The sequence below is a fragment of the Lutra lutra genome, chromosome 3 (assembly GCF_902655055.1).
Source record: "Lutra lutra chromosome 3, mLutLut1.2, whole genome shotgun sequence".
NCBI classification, from domain to species: domain Eukaryota; kingdom Metazoa; phylum Chordata; class Mammalia; order Carnivora; family Mustelidae; genus Lutra; species Lutra lutra.
The window spans coordinates 69,762,818-69,788,315 of NC_062280.1; the positions used below are offsets into that span (position 1 = coordinate 69,762,818).

Sequence of the window (25,498 nt, forward strand, 5' to 3'; positions counted from 1 at the left end):
TAGAGACTGCTATCCTTGGAAATATCTTCCTGTAAATTATATTGCTTCCACTTCTCCATAAACAAAACCTTCTCTCAAAACACCCATGCCCCATGTCCATGTGTAGTTGTCAGAAGCACCTATTCCAACTTTCCAGGTACCTTTTCTGCCTTGGCTATTCTTTGTCTTACCCCTTGAAGCTCCGTGTGCTTACCAAGGGGACCTGCCCACAGACCATGCCACCAGCCCACAGTAACCAACTGGCTCACATGCTCATGTAGATTTCCACTTGGCAGCACCAATCCCATCAAGGATCCATCCTCCCAGTTCCCACTGATACCTGTCCCCACACTCAGTCTCTTACTTACGCCTAACTGGGACACAAACGCCTTCAGACGCCCACAGCTGAACTTTGTACTCAAGAACCTGCCTGTCTTGGCTACATATTTAACTTAATGGCTTAAAAGTTGGAGATTTTACGTTCCTACTAGAATGAATAATGCTATGGGTGTACGCTTTTCTTGTTAATATTTGAATGGATTTTGGGTGAGAAGTGAACATTGGAACAAGTGATACACAGTGAGTAGGAAACTCAGAAACAATAAATAAGCAGCCATACTTAATTCTGTGAATGTGTGTTTCAGAAAGAAAGAGAAAGATAGGGCCCTGTTTTTCTCTGCAGATTTTATAAATGAATGGCTTTTTTTTGGCATGGTAGTAAATATTTAAATCCTAGAAATATATCAGGTTTAATAATTAATATTTATACCCAAAAAGTGTATTTTTCCAGTCATGTGAAAGGAGAATTTCTGATGGCTGTTTAGTGACTAGGAGTCCATGCTACAAAATACAGAATAAGATTGATGTATTAATTCATTAAAACTTCTACATCTCTGTAATAGACGCTTATTTAAAGTGTGTTTACCTAATACAACACAGCAGTTAAAATCAAACCTCTTTTCAAATCCTCTCTGCCACTTCATTGCTGTGTGACTTTAGGCAAGTTAGATTACCTATAAGTTGGGGATAATTCCTACCTTAAATGAGTTAAAGTCTATAAACCACTTAATACAAAGCTTGCCACAGAGCAGGAGTTCTGGTACTTTTTCCTTACTAATTCCTGAAGGAAGTATTTGTTGCCCAGAGTGGAGCACTGCCTGTTGCAGTGCCTGCAATGTTCTCATTTTATCACAAGAGGGCAGTGCTAGCATAGAGAAAGCAGGAAATGTGCGCGGTATTGGAATGGCAAGACTTCAACAATCCATATTGTTCAGCCATTCCGTGGGATCCGAGAGTCCTGGCTGCTGTTGGCACGTGGATGTTATCCACCCTCTCATCTGTTTCTGTGATATTCTCTGGCAATTTTCTCTGGCAAAATTCCAGTTTTGGAAAACAATCTCTCGTTGGTACTTCCCCTAAAGTAAAATGTGGGTTTATTTGCCCTCTCTTTGTCTCTACATCAAAGACGTTTGTAAATGTTGGGGTTTTGTTTATGAAATTTGAAGGACAGGTATGTCTCTCTGTCATATGGCTCTCTCTGTCTTTCTGTCTTAGCCTGTCTGACACTCTCATTTACTCTCATTTCACCCCATTACTTTCAGGCAGAGAACATTGCTGTCATGAGGGAACCTTTTCTAGACCATTTAATGAGCCCTTGAAATGCGAGAGCTGCCAACTTACAGTAGTTGTTTGTCGTCTCCTGTGACTTGTCTGCTCAGGTCATTCTATTGGTTAGGGACCTATCAGGAGTTTAGTTAGCATCCTTCGTGAGGCCTGCACGTGCTGTGGTTTGTTTTGTTGCCATTAATTCCTTGTTTGGGTGGATGCAGCACTGGCTCTGTGGCCGTGAAGCTGGCCTCTCTGATTCAGTTATCAGAACGCTAATGCTGGTCCATTCTCATCCAAACTTCCTGCAGCCAGCTTGAATGATCTCGTTAAGCTGTGCCGAGCAAGCACCCTGATGCCAGCCACGTGCTGTCAACGCAACAAACCCGCCTTCGCTGTCTGTTAGGAAAAAACACATGTGACTTGGGAGTATTTTGCCTTTGTGCTTGGCAATAAATTCTTCAGAGAGCACACGCAGTTTTAATGTCTTGACAAATTCAGAGCTTAGGTATCTTTACATTTTTATTTTTTAAAAGGACTTGGAGCCCTCAATAAATTCCAGTACTGAATTGAAGCTCATGAAATAAAGCCAGGCACTGCCAGACTTAATGACAAGTGCTGCATATAGGCCTAAAATAAAAATCGTAGAAATATCTGCTTTGTAAGAATTTATGTTTCAGGGTCTATGCACTTAAAGGACCAATTTGTTCCCTGATGTTAAACCCAACGTGTGGTCAAAACAGTAGACATGCTATGAGACAGTTAATTTTTCTTGAGTCATTAATATAGAAATGATTTAAATATGCTTTCTAAAAAAAATCTGATATCCCTTGAAGTTACAGGAGAGTTAAGAAAAAACCTTGATGTACTTATCACAGAGAATTCTTATGTCTGTTTTGATGACCGTTAGTTGTTTTAAATTTCGTCAGATTGCCTGTAACTCGTGTAAGCTGAATTTCGGCAGATGTGTATACACATTTGCAAGGCACAGTTTTTTTACCTCGGGTATCTGTGATGCGTAGCCTTTGGCTTTCTTAACACCATTCCTATTCTCACAGTGTAGCTGTGTTTATAATGCAACAAACAAAACGCTTCATATGACAACGCCTGCTTTAAGGAAACCTAGTATATCATAATTCAGATGTACAAAGCAGACAAATTAAGGGGTGATTAGTAGCAGCACAAAAGGATTCTTTGATTTGCAGCAGGATTCGTCAGAAGGGTTCCTTTGAATGCAAGCTCCCCCAGAGAGCTGAAGTGTTTTGCAGATCATTCAAACCACTTGACATCCGGACTGAGAGACAGAGAAACTTGGAATTTAAGTGTTGAAAAACCGTCATTAATTGAAGATTAACACAAAATGAATGTAGAGATTCTCTGTTCCTTAAATAATAGAAAAATATCATTTGCTCTTTAGAAACGTAGTTAACCTATACATGTATATCAATATGACTAAGTCAGAAATAATCTTTTCCATTATGTATGGAGAATCTACTGTGTGTCAAGAACATACCAAACTGTCTACATATCATTTTATTTATATTGAATCCTGCTAATAATCTTATAAGAAAGGTGGTGCCCATTTCATAAATGAGGATATTGTGCATCCTGGGATCATTCTACCCACAGCTACAATTGGCAGAGAAGAGTTTTGAATGTAGTCTACACGGCTATGCTTTCCTCAGCACACTGCCTGCAGGGGATTTTCCCCACCAGGGATGGAGCTATCGGACTCTGGGCGCCTCCAGGTCTGTGTCTTTTGTCCACTGTCCCCTGCCTTCCATCAGGGTAGCTTTGTTGACATGGTTGCTAACTTACTTGACACCAACTTTTATGAATGGAGATAACCAGACCCAGCTTATCCCACTGAAACACATACTGTGCCGAGATAGTGTTCATGATTTCAGCTGGTGCATAGCTGGGTAGAGGAGGAGAGCCTGGAAACTGGATGCCATTCATGGTGGAGGTAGAAGCTGTCTTGAGGGCATGTTCAGGCATGCTGGGCAGGACATAAGAGGAGGCTGAACATTGGAGCAGTATGGCCCCTAGGTTAGTAGGATGAAGGGCTGAAGAGGTCTAACTAGTGGTCACATGATGGGCAGGGAGTCAGGCCCAGTGATGGAAGAGGGTAGCCAGGTGTGCTGATGAACAGGCCTGGCCACAGAAGGGTTCTGGGGAGGGACTGGGGCCCAGAGAGCACCATCAGAACCAGGCAGTTGGCCATTTTGAAAAGAATTAAGATACTAGGCGGTTACCAAAGGAGAGCCATGGAAAGACAGAAACTTCGTCTCCCCAACTGAGGTAGGAACTCTAATAATCAGAATTGGGGCAGAGGATCAGAGTGGGGAAAACGATGATTGTTTACATTTCTTCTAATGAGAAAGAGAGTTGGTGCCCCTGCCTGCATTGGATTTGATCCACTGGTGAGGGTCAAGCAGACCCCAGTATTGGAATTGGAAGGTTAGAGGGGGAACAGTGCTATTTTCTATTTTCCTAGAGACTAGGACTCAATATACGTAGATAAATATATATATTTTTAAATAAATATATAGATTGGGTGATTGAAAAAAAACCCGTGTGGGTTTAATTATCATTTAATTGATTTTCCTATTGAACCTTGGCAAGTAGTACTTCAATTTCATATGGTAATTAAAGAGGTATAGAGAGGTGTTTAAACTGACTAGTTCTAGTCTTAACTCTTCTGCTTGCTAGCCAGACCCCTGGACAGGTTCCTGAATATCTCTGGGCCTGATTTTCCTCAGCCTATGAAATAGCAATGATGTTGCAGGATTGTTGTAATATTACCGTCAATAAGAATATCCAAAATTTATTAAGCATTTCTTTTGAGTCAGGCTCCGTGTGAAGCAATTTTTTTTTTTAAGATTTTATTTATTTATTTGACAGAGATCTACAAGTAGGCAGAGAGGCAGGGAGAGAGAGAGGAGGAAGCAGGCTCCCCGCTGAGCAGAGATCCCGATGCGGGGCCCTATCCCAGGACCCTGGGATCATGACCCAAGCCGAAGGCAGAGGCTTTAACCCACTGAGCCACCCAGGCGCCCCATGTGAAGCGGTTTAAATAAATTATCTTTTTAACTGTTGTGAGGAATAAACAAGGCATCATAGTCGAGACACCTGGCCCAGAGCACAGGAGACACACACGGAGACCCGCCTGCAGGCCCACGCAGCGTAGGCTGTGTACTGTTTTTTTTTTTTTTTTTTTTTTTTTTTTTTTTTTTTTTTTTTTAAGATTTTATTTATTCATTTGACAGAGAGAGATCACAAGTAGGCAGAGAGGCAGGCAGAGAGAGAGGAAGAAGCAGGCTTCTGAGCAGAGAGCCCGATGCGGGGCCCGATCCCAGGACCCTGAGATCATGACCTGAGCCGAAGGCAGCGGCTCAACCCGCTGAGCCACCCAGGCGCCCCATGTGAAGCGGTTTAAATAAATTATCTTTTTAACTGTTGTGAGGAATAAACAAGGCATCATAGTCGAGACACCTGGCCCAGAGCACAGGAGACACACACGGAGACCCGCCTGCAGGCCCACGCAGCGTAGGCTGTGTACTGTTAAGGGTAAGTGGGTGATTAAGTGTTCTAGAGGATAGGAAAAAGAGGGATCAGGTTGACTGACAGGTGAAAGACAGTTGCATCAGATGAGATGAAGAAACCAGATGACATGTCAGTGACATGCCACAGGTCACTCTTTTGTCGAGTGCCCTCACCCCTGATAGAGTAGAATTGGCCTCAGAGACCCAATATGCTTTACTAACACAAGGAATCTTTCCATGTGTCACCCAAGGGGTATTACACTTACTACGTTTCTGCTGCAAAGCACAAAGTGGTAAGCTGTCATCTGTCCCTATTGCAGAAGTCCCCTTTGAGAATGCTGGTTCAGCCCAGCACCTCCCCAGAGTTCTCTGTGTAACCCAGGACTCGCACAGCCATGTCTGGCTAACCCAGTCTCTTGTTCTGGGTTGCCCCAGAAGCTGACCTAGAGACTAGGATTTAGTCGCAAGTGGTTTTTTTTAAAGATGACCCCAGGAAGACTTGTAAGGGAGTAGGGACGTGAGACAAGGAAGAAGGAAAGCCAATAAAAGTGTGGTGAGAGGATTTCAACTGGGCTCAGTCTTCCAGGTAACCGTCTAAGAAACCGTGTAGGGTTAGGAAGCCAGTGTACTTATCTTCCTACTTACTCTCCTGCCTCTTTGGCGGAGGTCACCACTTACAGGCCTTGATTGCCCAGCACTCTGGCCTCAGGTGGGGCAGTGCAGGTGCCCGAGAGAGCCGCACATGTGTATGGCAGCTGTCCAGAAAGCTGTGGTGACCTCGGGGGTGGCTGAGGCCAAGAGTGAGGGAAGTCCTGCAGGACCCCAGCCGGCTCGGCTACATCTGCCTTCCTATGCTACAGACATTCCAGGTTTTAAATCTACATTTCATGTTTGAAAATCCTTAAAAGAAGTTGCCATCTTATCACAAAGTAGAACATTTCTTTGGCTGTTGTTAATATTTTATATTCCCTGAGCAGGTGCCAGCCAGTTTCTTCAGCCTCTGTGTCACCGTAAATATTTTCTTGCTTGTGGCCTTTCCGTGCCTTCATCTGTGAATGAGCAGAAAACAAAACAGCCTGAGTAGTAGTCTCTGTTAAATAAGTACAGAGACATGAGCAGATCTCTAGAGCACGTGTAAGCTTTAAAGAAACAGTGGTATTCCATTCAGAAATGGACACTTTCAGTCCCAGGCAAAGGCAACCGATGAGCCTAAGTGTAGGGGTTCCCGCTTGGAATTCTGACCGTGGGGGTCTGGTCGGATGTGAGTGTGGGCCCGAGTAAGACTGCTTCCACCGCATGGACTCACATTCATCCTGCCTTTCAGTGTACATACTGAGCAACCTGTCTGAGTTCTGCTAAGGGAGGGCACCCAGGAATGCAAATGTCTCTTTTGGATAACTCTCTCCTTAGCACATCGCCATGCCCTGTCTGGGATTCAAAAAAAATAGCACTCTAAAGTTGACTCTAAAGGTAGTGAGTGATCTTTAGAGTGAAAATGTTCTTCTTAGGACCCTTGTCTTTCCAGTGCCCAATCCATACTTCCCAAATCTATTCAGATTTCTAAGTGCATTTGTCCTAAAAATACTGAGTCTGCTAAAAGTTAAGTTTGAACTTAGAAGCAGTACTCCTTTCAGGTGAGGTTTTCCAGTCCTAATTTCAAGATCCTATCTGTGTTTGTGATTGCCTGACCTTAAACTGAAGAGGATCATGTATGAAGGAGGAAACGTGGAAGGACGGATCTCATACTCGGTTCTGGTGGGAGATCGAGGGACCCTGGAAATGAGCCAAGATGCTTGATCAAAGGGCCAAGGCTAGGAGTGTCCTCTTGCAGAGGTCCTGACCTATGACCTGCGCTGACAATGCTAACAGGACTAATGTTATCTACAGAAAGCACAGGGAATGTTAAATTCTCTCAGGGACAGCCAAGAATGCTTTCAGTCTTTTGTCACAAGAGCTGTTTACTAGCAAGAGGCCAGGCTCATGTGATTTTCACAGCCTGTGTCATTCTTTGTATACCTTTTGGTGACAGACTACATAGTCAGAGGTAGGAGGCAAGAGAGAAGTCAGTTCAACCCATAAAAATCTACAAGTAGCTCACGAATAACAGATCTTCTTAGTTCTTTTGTGTTATACTGTGTGGATAACCTTAGATATTTAAGCTACGCAGATGGTAGCAGGAGTGTTATTATTGGTACATCCCTGTCAGGTTTTAAAATAGAATTTTACACTGGAAAATACAAATTAGACAAAAGAATCCTTTCTGAAGTGTCCAGATGAGAAAGGAGGCAAGTGGGATTCTCAAGGGAAGCTGATAGTCTAAAGAATTTATGGAATTCCGTGATTTATCATAAATCCTTTTGTGCTTTTACTAGAATTTGGAAATTACTCTTACCTAACTCACTGAACATTGATACTTCAGTTCTGGGGATATTTTTCTGACTGAATTTATTTGCAGTTGCCTCTTTGGAAAATTTATTAATAGGCTATTCTTACACTTCCCCCCAATCTTTCTTTCTTTTCTGAGATATTGATTTTATTTTCCTGAACACAATTGTATATGGTAATATCTGGGCAGAAGCAATTTTCTGTGGTTCAAGGAACTGGATTCTTACGGACATTTGTCTTAGTAATGTGATTACAGAGTCACTAACTTGATCTTAATAACATTTGCCTATTATCGTATATTAGATGCATGAAAGGAAAACTGTGCTTTCTCACTCAGAGATTTTCCCTCGTGTATCTCCGTTAGTGGATAACGCCCTGCAAAATTAATGTCCAGGTGACTTTGAGGGGCTACTTCCCTTATTTGAAACTAGTTAGGATTAAATACAAATATTATCACCAATGTCACATGCAGATTGGGAATTGCTTTTTTAAGTGTACCTTGAGAAACTAAAATCATTGCTTCCCGGCATTTTATAAACTAGCCACTACTGTCCCTCTTCTGAAGCTGTTTTTACTCTGCTGCGGCTGCAGGAGGCAGCACGATACAAAAAGCTTGGAATCCACAGTCAGAGAGCCGTGGTTAGACTCTGACTGAATCCCTTACTGTGTGTGTGGGCAGGGGCCATGTTAATCAACCCCCACCCCGCCCTCAGTCTCCTCATCTCTTCAAGACAAGGTGACGGGACAGCCTCCCTATTCCGGTTACCTACTGAAATATCATAACTGGATCCTCTCACTAAAAAACTCCATTCATTTTCAAAAGATTCCCTCCTTTTTTCTTAAAACAGATAGTAGTCCTATGGAAAGATAATCCTGTCCGCAGAAAGACTTGAACAAGGTTACTACTCGCAGCTTTATTTATAATATCCCTAAACGAGATCAACCCAAATGTTCACCAGTATGATAACAGATAAGCAAAGTGTGGCATATCCATGCAGTGGAAAAGTACTTGTCAGTAAAAGGAAAAAAATTACTGATCCATGCGACAGTGTGGATGGATGAATCTTACAGACATGATGTTGAGCAAAAGGAGCCAGACACCAAAGAGGGCATATTGTCTGACTCTTCAATTTTTTAAAGATCTTATTTATTTATTTGAGAGAGAGAGAGCATGAGAGGGGGGAGGGGGCAGAGGGAGAAGCAGACTCCCTGCTGAGAGGGGAGCCCAATGCAGAGCTCCATCCCAGGATCCTGGGATCATGATGTGAGCCGAAGGCAGGTGCTGAACTGACTGAGCCACCCAGGTGTCCCTCGTCTGACTGATTTTACGTGAAGTTTTAAAACCAGCTAAACTCTGGACGCCTGGGTTGCTCAGTTGTTAAGCGCCTGCCTTCAGCTCAGATCATGATCTCAGGGTTCTGGGATGGAGCCCAGCATCAGGCTCTCTGCTCAGCAGGGAAACTGCTTCTTCCTCTTCCTCTGCCCTTCCCTGCTGCTCATGATCTCTCTCTCAGATAAATAAATAAAGGTCTTTAAAAAATAAATAAATAAAGCCAGCTAAACTCCTTTATGGTAATAGAAATCAGAACACTGATTCTCACTGAAGGGAGGGTCTTGACTGGAAAAGGGCACGAGGGGAATTTCAGGGTGATAGGACTGTTGTATGTCTTGATTTTGTTGGTGATTACACGGGAGTATGTATTTGTCAAAACTTGAACTATGCAATTGAATCGAGTGCTTTATTTTGTATAAATTATACTTAAATTCAAAGAAAAGGCAATCACCCTTATCGGTTAAATGTTTAATTTTCTAATAACCAATTTTGGGGATTCTCAGGATGCAGTGACCATCTGTACTCTGGGAATTGGGACAGCCTTCGGAGAGTCCATTCTGGACAACACACCCCGCCATGCGACCATCGTTACCAGGGAGAGCAGTGAACTGCTCCGCATCGAGCAGAAGGACTTCAAGGCTCTATGGGAGGTGAGCCCCAAGGCTTCTTTGTCAATTAACGTAGTTGCAGAAAAGAAAGGGAGCTGCCACATGGATAATGGCATTACAGTCAATCCTTAATGTGTTCTGTTCTGAGCCGGTAGATGGAATTTAATTTTCAAAACTTGTTTTTGAAATGAGTGAGTGAAAAAGCCATTTTGACACAAGACATTCCCCCCCCCTTTTTTAATTTAGTGCTTGCTCAATTTTCTGTGGTTTGACATACCTTATAATTATTTCCTGAATGACCATAGAGTGTTTTATGTATTTCCTCCCTCCTATTCCACAGATGTATTCTTAACCAGGGAACAAAATACTTTGACATTTTCTTTTGCATTTTAAAAATCATCGTTGACATGTTCCCTGGTAAAGTGGAATGAATGGGGTTAACATCTGCTTCATTTAAATGCTTTTAAAAATGATGGGCCCTATAATAAGGTATGGGAAACGAGGGACATAAAGATGTCTGGTGACTTGCCAACTTCAAAATGCATAGGTGGCACAGCGGTGGATGGAGCCAACGGGCACTGGGGGCTTTTGCATTTACCGCTGCTTACCAGCGCCTCTTAGGGTCTTCATTTACAAGAAGTAGGGAATAAATCATCTAATATGCAGTAACGGCAAGTGAAGCACTTAGAAAGGTCCAGCTAAGCCTTGCATCTTTCACGTTCATTCCTTTTCAGTTCTGCAAGCTTCTGATTTTAACCTGTGGTTGTTCCTTATCTTTGTCCTTGGCTCAGTATGTCCAAGTGTTAACCCATTGAGCTGGCAGGCTTTGCAACTTGTCCCGGTGTGGCTAAGATTTTAAACTTGATCTAAAAAGAATTTTGTGTAATCAAATAGTTTCCTCCAGAGCCAAACAAATGACAGATGCATTAAGGGAGCCAACCTGCAGGTGAAGGAGTGATGCTTTGCCTTAAAAGTCCTGTAAAGCCTTGGAAGGCCTTGGTGGTGAAACCTGTTACTTTTATTCTTGGCAGTAGTGAATAAATTGCGGGGTTGCTTGTTTGAAATGTTCCTCTTAGAAAATATTAAAGAGCTCCAACTGCTCTGTAAAGTTCAGAGACAAAAGCTAGTTTTAGGAAGGCAAAGCCAAAGTAGGTTTGCATGAGGTGTGTGCAGTTAGGTTTTCTGTCAATTAAAAGGGACCAAGCTTGAGGCAAATAAGTCTTTTTTTTTTTTTTTTTTGGATCTTTCATGTTTAAAAGGTAAACTGAAAAAGTCTTTTCCAAAAAAGAAAATTTGGAAAACCGGTTTAAGAACAAAAATGATTTCCACCTGTGATGTATGTCATTATAACTGCTTTTGTCTGTCATGATATCTTCAGGTTGCTCATTGAGGATGGTTTGTGGAAATATTAAAATTTTATTTTAATTAGGAGCTCTCAGTACTATGAAGGAAGTTCCTGACAAGCTACCTGTGAATATTTTTTAAAAAATTATCATTAGAAAAATTGTCAAACATACAGAAATTCCAAAAGGATAATACAATGAGCACCCAAACATCCCCACTCAGCTTGGCAGTTGCTAACATATAGCCAGATTTGTTTCATCTTTGTTTTTGTGTGTTTTTTTTTTTTTCTGAACCACTTTAATGTAAATGACAGACATTATGACATTTCACTGTAAATATTCAGCATAATCTCCAAAAAGTTAGAATACCCTGCTACATACCCATAACACCTTCATTTCACTTAACAAAACTAAATATCCTAATATCTAATACCTAGTCCACAGTTCAAATTTCCCTGTAAATACCCATAAATAAGCAAATACTTAGTCAATAACTATCTTTGATTTCTGTTTTATTCCAAACCATGTTCAAATAAAGAATCATGGGGTGCCTGGGTGGCTCAGTGGGTTAAGCCACTGCCTTCGGCTCAGGTCATGATCTCAGGGTCCTGGGATCGAGTCCCACATCGGGCTCTCCGCTCAGCAGGGAGCTTGCTTCCCTCTCTCTCTCTCTCTGCCTGCCTCTCCATCTACTTGTGATCTCTCTCTGTCAAATAAATAAATAAAATCTTAAAAAAAAAAAAAGAATCACATATTACATTTGGTTGTTATAGCTCCATCAGTCAGTCAGTCTCTTTCTCTCCCCTTCCCTCCCTCCTAACCCCTCTCTGTCTCTCTCTTTCTCTCCATGACATTGACTTGTAAAAAGGCCAGGTCAGTTTCTCCCAAATTCAAGATTTGTTTGATTGTTTTCTCATGGTATCTTTTTGTCCCCCTACCCCAGGGTCTCCTATAAATGGAAGTTAGAGCTAAAAACTTGATGAGATCAAATCAAACATTTTTTTTGGCAAGAAAGTGTCAAAGGTGCTACTGAGTACATCAGGAAGTTCATCACGTCTGCGAGCTTTACTATGGGTGATGCGTTAGTTAGATTAGTGTGATCCTGTAGTTAGAGTGCACTTGAGTGCATTGCAGGGCTCTTTTCCACAGATATTTCCCTTAAATGAAAATCACTAAATGGGGATATTGATATTGAGGGTGGTCTTTGGTATCCCAAACCTTGCCACGTGATTCTGCAGCACGGTGGGTCTAACCCTTCCTCTGTAACCTCAGAGCAGATTTCCGATCTTCCCTGCCAGTGACTTAAGTGAGCTGAAAAGAATGAACAGAGTTTTTGTCTGACTTCTTAATTTACAGGCGGGGGACTGAACCTCAGTAAGAGATTAGTCAGACACTTCATTTTATTTGCCTGTTCATGTAACTCAGTACAGAGTGCAAACTACGTGCTCAGTCATCATTTTAACTGGCTAAAATGAAAATGCAAGAAACTCCATTATCTAGCAATCTGCCTGAGTCAGGAATTTATTAATGGGCACAACGATGCACCTACACTATGGGATAATCCTAAGAAATCATAAAATTCTAAATTACCTTCGAAAAAAAAAGACCGACTTAAATTTATTCTACCATTCGTTTCTCAACACACATTCATTGAGCATCTCCTGTGTGCCAGGTGTGTCCATAGCAGCAAATGAGATTGGCTGGGCTCGTGCTCTCCAGCAAGGGTTTCTGTTCTACTCAGAGAATGCCGAAAATAACCTACCGAGTCATAATATTATTTCAGAGTAGAATATATCATTATCATTAAATAGATTTTATCTCTGTCTGAATGAATGGTCTACTTGTACATATAGCACTGATCTGCTAGCAAAATATCTGATATTCAGAATACCTATTCCTTGATTATGTCAGATAATGAGTTTATAACTCAGCCATTTATTGCACTCATAAATAATTACTCATTGGCAAAATTAAAATTCAAGCTCGCACTCTCAGCTGAAGTCTAAGTTAGATCTGCCCACCAAACATTGAAGGGAGAAGATTATGTCAGGAAGGGGTCAGGTAGGAGCCTCACTGCACTGTGAGATGGTGGGAAGAAGGCAGCAGAAAGAGAAGCCGGATTATGCCTCTTCTGGTGGCAAGGTAAGGAACTCAGTGTTGGGCTATAGGTTAGGAATAGTAAAAATTAGTTAACCTGAATCAAGGATCTAAATGTGCGTGTTTATCTCATTTGACTACTTACTTTTGGAGAATGTTATGGCGGGTCCACTGTGCAAGCACCCTCTTGTTTAGCTTTGTCTCCTTATCTATGTCCTGTTGTCATTTAAAAGGGCTGACAGATAAAACTTGAGGGCCAGGATTCTAAGTTACTTCTTCTAACTCTAAAAATTAGGATCTGCAGCCACTACTAGGTAGCGTAGTCTAAAAGTAGCTCTTTAATAGCCTGAGCAAATAATCTATTTTAAATCTTCCACTTGGGACTTTAATGGCAACACAAAGCTAGGGAATCCTGCTTCCTTTCCTGACCAAAGGCAAGTTTCGCCGGCTACTCTGCAGGAAGAGAACAAACTCAGAGAACTACATGTGAGATTTTGAAATCCTATTCAATTTCATCCCAGATACCTCTTGCTTTATATTGTCTATTATGTTGTAAGTTAAATTGGTAGCACCCAGTGTATTTTAAAAAGTTATTCCCATAAATGTAACCAGAAGCATTATTCGATAGCCTCTGCAAATACATCAAAGGAAGTATTCCCCAAGATGGAACTGAGGTCGCACCTTGATGCTTTTCTTTGCATTCTCTGTCTTTCCTAATGAAAGCTGCTTTCTCTCCTCCTCTCCTTCGATGTTTCAGTTGCTAATTTAGTCAGATTTGAGAGCATTGGGTTGCTTCATCTTAAGACATGGTCGGGTTTTCTTAATGTAAGTGAATTATGGTAATTTTATTCAGAGTTGGTCAATAATGCATCCCCCTTCTTATGCATCTGTGGTATTAGGACTTAAAATCTATGATCCAGGACATAAAACATCTCATTTTTCAGTAGCATATGGGGGATGGAGAGAGAAGGAAAAGGAGAGGAGACAGGAGATAGTTTTTTTTTTAATTTAGTTTTTTTTTTTAAAAGATTTTATTTATTAGTTAGTTAATAATTTGACAGAGAGAGAGCGTGAGCAGTGGGAAGGGCAGAGGAAGAAGGAGAAGCAGACTACCCACTGAGCGGGGATGGGGGGACTCACTCCAAAGGCAGCCGCTTACCCGACTGATCCATGCGAGCGCCCCCATCATATTTAGTTCTTGAGACAACTGTAATTTCAACTCTTTGGCACTAGTGGCATTGCATACCTTCAGTAAGAAAGTTAAATGGCAGAGTAGTGAAGGGGAGGCTTGGGAGTTTAAAGCCAATTATTAATATTTGGCCCAAGATTGTGGGCATTTATGATTGCTTGTGGCTCTTGGACTAAATAAAGAACTGGTTTACTGTCCAAATCCATGAGTTTCTTCACAGCACATATAGAATAAAGTTCCCAGTGCTTACAAATGACTACAGCAAGGGGCTTTTTGTTCTTCTTGTTGACTTTCTATCTAACATCGTGTCTGTATGAGGATGCTTCCAGCTTTGCAGCATGTTTTGACATCTGTACATGGAATATCCCAAATACATGAAATTGAATGATGAGGTGAGTCCAGTGTATTCAGAAAAGTAGATTCAAGAGGCACTCTCGATCAAATTAATAAAAGACACTACTGAGAGGTCCTTGAATGAGTGGTCTGCCCCCTGCTTCACTGTGCTTCAATTGCATGAGCATCTTCTGGCCAAAAGCTTTCCTTCCCTGTGAGCCATGTTTGAGCACGTTCAAAATAATAACACGTGTTTATGAAGAAATCATTTGGAATGTAAAGGCAGCAATAAAACGACAGAGTCTAAAAATAAAGGCAATATTTAAAATTTATAGTCTGACCCATGCTGTAATAAAAGTGATTTCTTAGCTGTAATTGTCACTCAGAAACTTCTTGGCACACTTTGTGATTTTATTCTAACCAAAAAATCCCATGTCCCCAAGAACCATTGTTCAGACATAATGATTGATACAGGAGAGTTATTCCCCAGATGTGTCTGCGGCCTCAGTAAATATCATTAAGTGACCAAAAATCTATTTCAAGCTTTATGGGATATAAAACTTTATGATAAAATGAGGAAAAAAGTGCATGTTCTGTCTTAGCCAAAGAATGCAACTTCTTTTTTTTTTTTTAAAGATTTTATTTATTTATTTGACAGAGAGAAATCACAAGTAGGCAGAGAGGCAGGCAGAGAGAGAGGAGGAAGCAGGCTCCCTGTCGAGCAGAAAGCCCGATGCGGGGCTTGAACCCAGGACCTGGGATCATGACCTGAGCCGAAGGCAGTGGCTTAACCCACTGAGCCACCCAGGTGCCCCAAGAATGCAACTTCTAAACAGGAATATTTCTAAGAGTATGAATATTGTTGCAGAAATATGTTTACATCTGTCTCTACTCCCTGATTTTCAAAGAGTTTTATTTCTCGATTCTACCAGTTATGTTGGTAGTTGTGGGACAGAAAAGCCTTTGAATTATTTCCATTCACTGCCTCTTCTTGGACTGTGCAGGGAGAAAAAGTCCTTTTCCATTAATAATCTTTCAAGTCACTGTGAGAATAGGAAGTATTGAAATAACAGCAGCTTAGCCTTTGCTGGCGTGCTTTAAAACCCTTATTAGAATAGTATACTTCTCAGAGGCATCTGCTCCTGCCTTGAATAGACTTGATGTCCCTGTCAGTCTCAGGCTGTCAGAAAAATTAAAGCCAAATATTTAAAACATAATATCAGAACATAAAAATCTCAGAAGTCCTTTATTTAGCATGCACACCATTTCAGATTTGTTCACTTTTACTTAAACGGGAGGCTTCCAAGGTGGGCTGGTATTTCAGGTAAATATTCAGTGGCCCTGAGCAGGGAGACCGGACTGCATGACCCAGCCTCAGACGCACAGCCTGCCTGTTAGTACACCTCATCGGAGGACTGGCTGGAACCTAAAAGCCAAGGGATGTGCTTTCTCCCAAGTCAGAAGTCTGTGCTTACTTTTGGCAACTTTGGAGCTTGTACTGTAGGGTTACTTCCCAGGCCAGAAATTTGCATCAAAGGGCTAAGAAAAATACATCCAAAAATAAACATGAAAGCCAAGATTTCATGCCAGGAACTCCAGCCACACACATCCTGTTGGCTGGTTGTCTTGACTCTCCTCACAGTTGTGATTCTTTTAAACGAAGCGGAAGCCTGCTCCGATGACTTGGACCTCATGTCTGCTCCAGGGTCTCACTCCTCTGTCCTCGAGCTTTTCCATAGCGTGGCACAGTGATTCAAATCCAGAAAGGAAGGGAGTGAAGTTATTAGGAGGTAACTAAAGTTAAATATATGTGTATGTGTAGAGGAAGTCTTTTCCTACTGTCTTTGGCTGCCTGAGCTTTTCTGGAGAACCACCAGCACCGGACTGAGATCCTTTTAACACTAACAGATACAAACAAGGAGTTATCAGCAATGAAGGTATATTTTGCTGTCCAGATAAAGGACAGATATTCACTGGATGTCTGGGAACTCTGAGAGACTGGAAAAGAAGGACATATGCCCTATAAGGTCAGAATGGATCTTTATTTATTCTTTGGTGGGGAGACGTTCGATGTCCCAGTTTGCATTTTGGTTTGAGGAATTACACTGTGAAACATCTCTGGCTTTCCTAATTATGTTCCATCAGACCTAAACGTATAACGGGACTGACATAATTTGATTTCATCTTTGTTTGTGATGCATGTGTGTGTGGAGGGAGGAGTGGTGGCTCATCTTTTCCTGATTGTAAAGGGTATGTTTGTTTAGCCTGATGATCTTAAATATGTTTCTAGATAAACAAAGAGAGTTGTTCATAACTAGCCAGTTACATTGATCACATTGATATTAAATATATGTATTTATCTGGTGACATATTTGAATGGCACATATTAAAAATGACTTTGGGGCAAGATAACAGATTGAGAGTGATGGTATTTTGTCCCCTGGATGCTCAGTGGGTATTTTGCCTGCAGCTCTCAGACTATATGAATTCCTTAGTGTTTATGGGAACTCTGTTACATTATTGATGACTTGGAAGTCATACTAGCTCTGCAAGCTATGATTTTACTATTTCTCAGAAGATGATCAGGGGGTCTGAGCAGATCAAGGCTTGGCTGGCAGGTGCCAGCAATGTCCAGATGCTGTGGGTAGACCTGTTGGCAGTGTGTGGTAAGCAGTAGTCATCGCTTCTTAGCCGGTGTTCTTCTGGGGTTTCATTTCAGGAGTGTGCGCCAGATCCTAGGATCTTGTAGTTGTTGTTAGCAGAGGTTCTGGAATGCCTCCCATGGCCGTGCATTTGCCAGCTCACCTTTGACCCCTCACTGGCCCCCAGCCCCTGAGATTTTATCTTGCAATGGCCCTCATTACTCTCCCAGCGAACCTACCCCTCTGCGTGGCTGCCAAGGAGCTTCTCAACTCCCTGCTGATTGAAGCCACTTTGAAAATGTCATCTTTTAGAAACTCCTGTCGTATTTAACAAACATCTTCTTGGTTCCCTCCAAGGGGAAGTGCAAAATGTATCACATCTGTCCTGGTTTACAGTTTAGTGGAGGGGACAGACAAGCATAAATATCAATCACCCCAATATAAGACAAACTGGAAAGTTCTCTAAGGAAGATCCAGGCCAGAGGACATATGGGGTAGGGCAGGGAGTGATTCAGTTCCATCCGGGGTATCATTTCGAGCAAAGACAAAGAAATCGGGCTCTGAATTCTGTGGTTAACAGGGCTGTTTTTCAGCATCCCTGAAGGATTGGGGTCAGTTAACCAAATTATGGCATTTGAGGCAGTCTTGTCCCAAGGGACTGACCACATAGAAGAGGCAGGCTTCTTCACTCCTACTGTTCTGTGTTCTGCCCTCTCCTCCAGTGATAGGCCCCTGGGCAGGCTTGTAGGGGTCGGCCTGCCCTCTGCGGGTATCATATGTTGCATTCCCAAATGCCTAGCTTTGTGTTTTGTTTGTTGTTTGGTCATCATCTGAAGAAATCCGCTCTGAGGTTTAACGAGTTCCACAGGCAAAGGCAGTTCTAGTCGGGAAAACTATAAGAACTTGAGACTCAGAAGGAACTCGTGGTATGGACTGGGGGATATTGTTAAGCTCTTTATGTGTAGAAAGCTCTATGGTCATAGGACTCTTCTGTTCTCAATGGGCCAAATTCCACTGCTGCGTAGTCTCTAGGCTGCTGCGGAGAGGTTAGAGCCCAGTCACTGGAGCAGGGTGTCTGACACCGAGGAAAGAGCTGCAGGAAATCCTGTCACAAAGTCAGCCTCTCCAAATTCCTGCAGGCTTGCCGTGGTTGATGTTACTAACCTCAGTGTTTTGAGCTGTCTGGCCCAAACCAATAAATGCAAGACAGACCTTCTAAAGGCCGTTGATGTGGTCAAGTGGTCTGGCCTGAAATTCTGATCTATTCCTGATTTAACCCAGCTCTGCTAGATAACTTTTTGGAAAGCTCTCCAGCTCCTAGGCCACCTATCTATAAATGCAAAGATAGCTTTACTTAAATGCTGCCTTGCTGTCAGGAATGCTCCAAGTTAATGTTGATTGCTTACTTAGGTGCCTTATGAATTGGAAATTTTAGTAACCACCCCCCCCTCCTTTCCTTTAGGTTTACAAATTCAAGAAGGCAAAGCCACAGATTATGTGACTGGAAAGTACAAAGTCTAGGCAACAGCTCATACCGTATCAAATTATATCATTAGAAAGGCAGGAACTTGGGGCGCCTGGGTGGCTCAGTGGGTTAAAGCCTCTGCCTTCGGCTCAGGTCATGATCTCAGGGTCCTGGGATCGAGCCCCTCATCGGGCTCTCTGCTCGGCGGGGAGCCTGCTTCCTCCTTCTCTCTCTGCCTGCCTCTCTGCCTATTTGTGATTTCTGTCTATCAAATAAATAAATAAATAATCTTAAAAAAAAAAAAAAAAAAGAAAGGCAGGAACTTTTTGGTATTTTTCCTCATTGAAAGTTGTAATTCTTAAAACTACTTCCACATTAGAATTACCTGGAAAGCTAGTTAAACATTCCCATGTGCGGGCCTTCCGTAGAACAATGAAACCATAATCTCTAGAGGAGGGGTCCTGAGTATCAGTGGCTCCTTCAGGCTCCCCAAGGAGGCCTACTGGGTGGCCAGGGTTGAGAACCTTTGTCTTCCAGCAGCGTGCTTTGGTAAGTGGGCACTGTGTCCCTTTGCATCTGCTTCTGCCCTTACTTGCCTGGTATTTTTGTTCTGTGCTCAGGCTGTATGATTGAATAATATGCCTGTTCTTGTTTGTGTTAAATCTCCTAGTGTGGGGCACCTGGGTGGCTCAGTGGGTTAAAGCCTCTGCCTTCGGCTCAGGTCATGATCCCAAGGTCCTGGGACAGAGCCCTGCATTGGGATTTCTGCTCAGCGGGGAGCCTGCTTCCTCCTCTCTTTCTGCCTGCCTCTCTGCCTACTTGTGATCTCTGTCTGTCAAATAGATAAATTAAAAAAAAAAAATCTCCTAGTGTAATTCTTCCTTCTCTCATATAGACATTCTACTTCCAAATTATGGTTCCTGCCAGATTTAAATAATAATGGCCATCAGTACTTTAGAGATACAGTGAGTGGGGTTTTTTATTTGGGGGTTTGTGATTAGAGGTTCCCTGTGTGGTCTGGTCATTAAAATTGTGAGAATCGGGGCACCTGGGTGGCTCAGTGGGTTAAAGCCTCTGCCTTCAGCCCAGATCATGATCCCAGGGTCCTGGAATTGAGCCCCACATGGGGCTCTCTGCTCAGCAGGGAGCCTGCTATCCTCCCCCACTCTCTCTGCCTGCCTCTCTGCCTACTTGTGATCTCTGTCTGTCAAATAAATAAATAAAATATTTAAAAAAAAATTGTGAGAATCAAGTGCAAAATCCACCCCCACCCCCAGCCAATTCAACCACCCTACAAGCACACATTCTCTCAGCTGTCAGAACAATCTTCTCATTACACATCATGTAGCTCCTGGAAAATTCCACACTGTACCTTTGCACAAGAATGTGAGTGAAAAAGGCAAGTAATATCATAGCACTATTATAAAGAGAGTTTTGAGCTCATGGGCCCCCAGAGAATGTTGAGATCCCTGACCTGTCCCTGAACTATACTTTGAGAATGACTTCTCTAAGATAAATTCCCAGAAAAAGAATACTAAGATGAAGGGTATGAAAACATTTATGTCTCTTGATAAATATGACCACATTTATTTTCAGTTGCTTTTATTCTGCCACCAGGAGTATTTGAGCATGCCTATTATAGCCAGCCTTGGCCAGCATAACCATTACATATTTTCCTCTGTTGTAATAGACACTGTTATTATCATTGTGTTTCTTTGATTACTGCTGGGATGGCTGAGATTTTCTTATATATACTTTTTCTGATTAGATTTCCTCTTTCAGAGACCATGTTACTCACCCATACATTGACATTTATTAATCAGTTTATATGAATGCTTTATTTGACCAAGCTATTAACCCTTTGTTATAATTCCTACAAATATTTTATCTCGGTCTGTTGACTTTTCATTTGTCATGACTTTTAAGTACATAAATTTTGGGGCGCCTGGGTGGCTCAGTGGGTTAAAGCCTCTGCCTTCGGCTCAGGTCATGATCCCAGGGTCATGGAATCGAGCCCCGCATCGGGCTTTCTGCTCAGCAGGGAGCCTGATTTCTCCTCTCTCTCTCTGCCTGCCTCTCTGCCTATTTGTGATCTCTGTCTGTCAAATAAATAAATTTTTTTTTAAAAGTACATAAATTCTAAATCCCTAACTCTCCAAGAAAAAGACTATTTTGTGGGTTAAAAATTTTTAAATTTGTTTTATAAAGATATTTTCTTTCATTTGTAGCTGATTTGAAAAAAATCACATGATGTAGGCAATAATAGTGTTTTAGTCAGTGGTGCTGTCGGCATGAATTGAATGAGTTTTTAAAACTTTCTTCATTGCTTCTCTCTTCTGCTTCAAAACGTTTATAAATGCTCTTACAAATTCATATTATTGGCTCCAATTGTTTCTTATAACATCTATGTTATAACCTATGTCTTATAACCTTATTTTAGCAAGAGTATCACAATTTTCTTCAGATTTCTTTTCTAGATATTTGTACCATGACCTGTGTCCCTTCCACTGCTCTTCTGCTTCAGTTTCTGTGAAGATCCCAGTGATTTAAGGGTGGAATCCTCCAGCTCTTAGTTCCCACTGACCCTCTCCTCCACCCCGCACGCCCCAAACATTGCTCTAAGCTTTGAGTCTGAGTGAAACATCAGTGTTACTGGGATACCTTCTGAAGTTAGTGAATTGAGTCCTCTTTTTAAACTTTATTCTATTTATTTATTCATTTGAGGGGTGAGGGGCAGAGGAAGAAGGAAAGAATCTCAAGAAGACTCCCCCTGCTGAGTGTGGAGCTTGAACTGGGGCTCAGTCTTATGATCCTGAGATCATAACCTTTGCCGAAACCAAGAGTCCAGTGCTTAACTGAGCCACCCACAGGCCCGAAGTGAGTCCTCTTCTTTGAGCATTTGTAACTGTTTGTTTTCTTTTCTTCACTGTCCAGAATTGTATCTACCTCTTTAATAGTTCTAGGGAAAGCACAGCTCTTAGCAATAAGTGTTAATGAAAATGGCTTTTCATTTTTAGGTCTTTGCTATTTGTTGTGGGTTTTACTTTGTTTGTTTAGAGGACATTTTTGCTCATGCTTCACTTTATCTAAAAAATTCATAGAATTGCCTAGTATAAATATACTGAGAAAGGAAAAAACCTTTCTATAATAGCTTACATTATATCTAATCCCTGTTAAAGGCATAATAGAACTTGGAAAAGGGAAAATGTAGTAAAATGACCAGATACAGCATTTAATAAAAGATCTACCTAGTCAAAGTGCCTGGGTGGCTCAGTTGATTAAGCATCTGACTCCTGATTTCACCTCAGGTCATGATCTCAAGGTCCTGAGATCAAGAGCATCCAGCTCCACGTTGGACATGGTATCAGCTTGAGTTTTTCTCTCCCTCTCCTTCTACCTCTCCCCCCTCTCAAATAAATAATATTTGAAAAGCAAAAACATCTCCCTACTTAGGAACATATACAACTTTGTGAACAATGCTGTAAAAAGTATTTACTTATCAGTAAGTCATGAAGTTTTTAAATAGCTTTAAAAATGTTAGTGTTCTACTTCTCTGAAAATGGTATCGTAGAGCACTCTACTGCAATTGACATTTTCTTTCCTTAATTACCAAAGGTTTTGTCATACATAGCAGATGGCATATTTAATGAGATTATAATTAATAAATGAAAATTAATAAATTAAAATCATTGCATGACTTCCTGATAGTAGTAATTGAAAGCATGTTCATAATAGTCTAAACTATTATGAGTCCTGCCATAGTTAAGAAATTTTTAGAGATTTTTAGTAGAGTTGGCATTCCATCTTCATGACATTCTCTTTCTTGCATTCTGCCTCTGGCTTCATCCTTTCTTCTCCCTCATTCTATCCCGTTCTCCAGACTTCATTTAGGTCTGAAATGTCAGCTTCTCTTTTTTCCCTCCTTTTTACTCAAATTTTGAACACTCAGAAAATTTGAAAAAAAAGACCAGTAGGAAATACCAAGTTAACTTGAATATTTTAGGTTTATTTTTTTCCCTCCCTGCTTCTTCCTGTCCTAGCCAGCCTCCTTTTATAATCAATTGTGTGTTTATCTCTTCCTTCTCAATTCCATCTCACCATCTCCATGACCTCCCTTGTCTCCCCTCTTATCTAGCCAGGTGAAGGGAGGCAGCATTTTTTTTTTAATTTTTATTTTTTATAAACATATAATATATTTTTATCCCCAGGGGTACAGATCTGTGAATCGCCAGGTTTACACACTTCACAGCACTCACCTTAGCACATACCCTCCCCAATGTCCATAACCCCATCCCCCTCTCTCAACCCCCCTCCCCCCAGCAACCCTCAGATTGTTTTGTGAGATTACGAGTCACTTATGGTTTGTCTCCCTCCCAATCCCATCTTGTTTCATTTACTCTTCTCCTATCCCCTTAACCCCCCATGTTGCATCTCCTCTCCCTCATATCAGGGAGATCATATGATAGTTGTCTTTCTCCGATTGACTTATTTCGCTAAGCATGATACCCTCTAGTTCCATCCATGTCGTCACAAATGGCAAGATTTCACTTCTTTTGATGGCTGCATTCATTCATCTGTTGATGGACATCTAGGTTCTTTCCATAGTTTGGCTATTATAGACATTGCTGCTATAAACATTCGGGTGCACGTGTCCCTTCGGATCACTATGTGGCAGCATGGTTTTTTAAGACCAAGGAATGGGAATCAGCCCAGCTCTGTGCCCCAGGCAAGTTACTTCACTGCCTAAACCCCTCTCCCCATTTGTAAAAGGAGGTTAACAATAATCCTATCACAAATGGTTGAGAGGATGGAAAGGATATAATGCCAGCAAACCCTTCACCCCACAGATCCATGCAGATGGAGGAGTTCAGACACGTGCATGCTTGCTCAGACACCTAGTGTGCTGTCTCTGCTGCCCAGGGATAATGTTCAAACCATCTACGTTGGCATCCAGAACTTTCTAAATGTGGCCATACATCCTTTTCCAGCCATATTCCCTCTTTTAATTTATCCGAATATTTTTCTCAACCTAAATCATATCAGCAAGCACTAGTTGGGCATTTGTGAAATGCCAGGTGCTATGCTAGGCACTGGGCACACGGATGTGAACAGCATGTAGCCCTCAAGGAGCTCACAGTCGAATGGAGGTAAATATGTGAAAATAAATTTTAAAATCAGATGATATGAGCTATTACAGAGGCGCATACAGGGACTGGAAGTGGAAGGAGGAGATGGTACCTGCCAGGGAGAGTCCCAACAGTTTCCAGAGAAGGTCCCCTTGTGTGTATGGTCCTCCTAAGGCTGACAGGAAGGTGACTGACAGGAAGACGTCACCAGACACAAGCAGAGGATATAAGTGCTACCGTGGGAACATGTCTGTTTTGGTGGAACACGGGGGAGGGGTTATAACAGCCCTCTCAGTTCCAGGACAAGCTTGCCTCCTTCTCAAGCTCTTCATGGAAAGAAGAGCCTGTCAGAGCCGACTAGCCTTTCCGGAGGACAGCAAAGGATTTTCATCTCCTTGTTTCCCATCCCGGAAGATAACCCCCATTCTCCCACCCCTTCGCAGCCTCTCACCCCCCAGCTCTTTGGACTCTAGTGCCATGCCTGCTTGCTCCCTGGGGCAAAAACACACTACAAGCCCAAAAAGTGTTAAGGCCCCTTTACCTCCACTCACCTCCTTTCTCCACCTGTCCCAAGACCCAGTCCAACTGCTGTCTCCCTTAACATCTGCCCACCTCAATGACTAAGGACCATTTTCTATAGAATCAGGATACAGATCAGACCAAATAGTCTGTTCCCTCTTCATGTGGGAGAATACTGAACATTTATTCTGAAAAAAAAATCTTTGCAGAATTTGTGATGTGAGAATGGAGAGGATGGATAATTTTCACTGTGGCTTTCAGGCTGAGACATTGGTATCCAGAAACTCTTCTTGTAGTGAAAAGAAATCATTAGGAAAAATGCCAAGTTCCAGTCTCAAAACAGAAATGCTTTGCAGTAAGAGGTTCTACCAAAGCCCGTTTTAAAACAAATATTTCTAATCCATGGATCCATCGCTCCTCTAAATAGAGCACATTGAAGTATTTTGTATCCAGTTCCAAAATGATTAAGCTTTAATGATAAGTCTTCATGGAAGTGTGGTTCTGTATTTTCAGTTCCATACCTCTCCCCCAAAGCCACCCACATATAATCATGCCCACACTGCTAAGTAGACACCTTCAGACAATGGTACTTCTAAAAATTAGCCACAGCATGGCCCATCATGCTGAACAATAATTGTCTTTGTTTTTTATTTAAAGTAATTTAATTTATTGAGACTAGGTAATACATACACATGGTAACTAAATTGGCTAATTGAATTTAAATTAAAAAAAATACAGCAGAATATATATAATGAAAAACAGGCTTTTCTCTCACCCCTGCCCTACCGCCAGCTCCCTTGCCTGAAGCAACCCACTATTACTAGTTTCTTCTCTAGAATATTTTATGCACAATATTCTCTTTGCTTGGTTATTGGGCAAGACGTCCAAAGCTTACATTTGATTCTTTTTGTCAACCTCTTGAGAAAGAAAAAAGTTTTAAAATCTCTAAAATTATCAAGACATTTTGAATCACAGTCTTCACACAAATTGACTGTGACATACCTACCAGGAATTGAAGTTACTATTTATTTAAATTGCAGCAACTTAAGTCTCCTGTCAGCACTGTGTGATGTTATAAATCTGAGAACGTTATTACAAAATGTGACTGTGTTTCAAATAGAAAACTCTAACCAAGCTTATAGGAGTCTTTAGTACAATTTGTTTTAATTTTTAGTTATTACAAACAAGTAAATGTGTCAAAAATTCAAAGTAATATACATGTTTAGTAATATTGAAAGTATAAGAAATAAATAAATAATACCTCCCTCAATTTGAATAGAGGTGTTTAATCATTGTAGCTATGGGATATCACATTGATACCATGCTAGT

The 25,498-nt window shown here is 41.5% G+C and overlaps 1 protein-coding gene across 4 annotated transcripts in view; it reads left to right on the forward strand.

The window, feature by feature from the left end:
- Window positions 1-25,498, forward strand: part of RAPGEF4 (Rap guanine nucleotide exchange factor 4) — a 291,866-nt gene that overhangs the window by 63,429 nt on the left and 202,939 nt on the right. For 3 of the 4 annotated variants that reach the window (XM_047722178.1, XM_047722177.1, XM_047722176.1), the window contains one exon: window positions 9,351-9,497. In XM_047722178.1, coding sequence (XP_047578134.1) covers window positions 9,351-9,497 — 147 coding nt within the window. Of the gene's footprint in view, window positions 1-9,350; window positions 9,498-16,096; window positions 16,445-25,498 lie in introns of those variants that run through there. The other variant, XM_047722180.1, reaches the window with a different exon arrangement.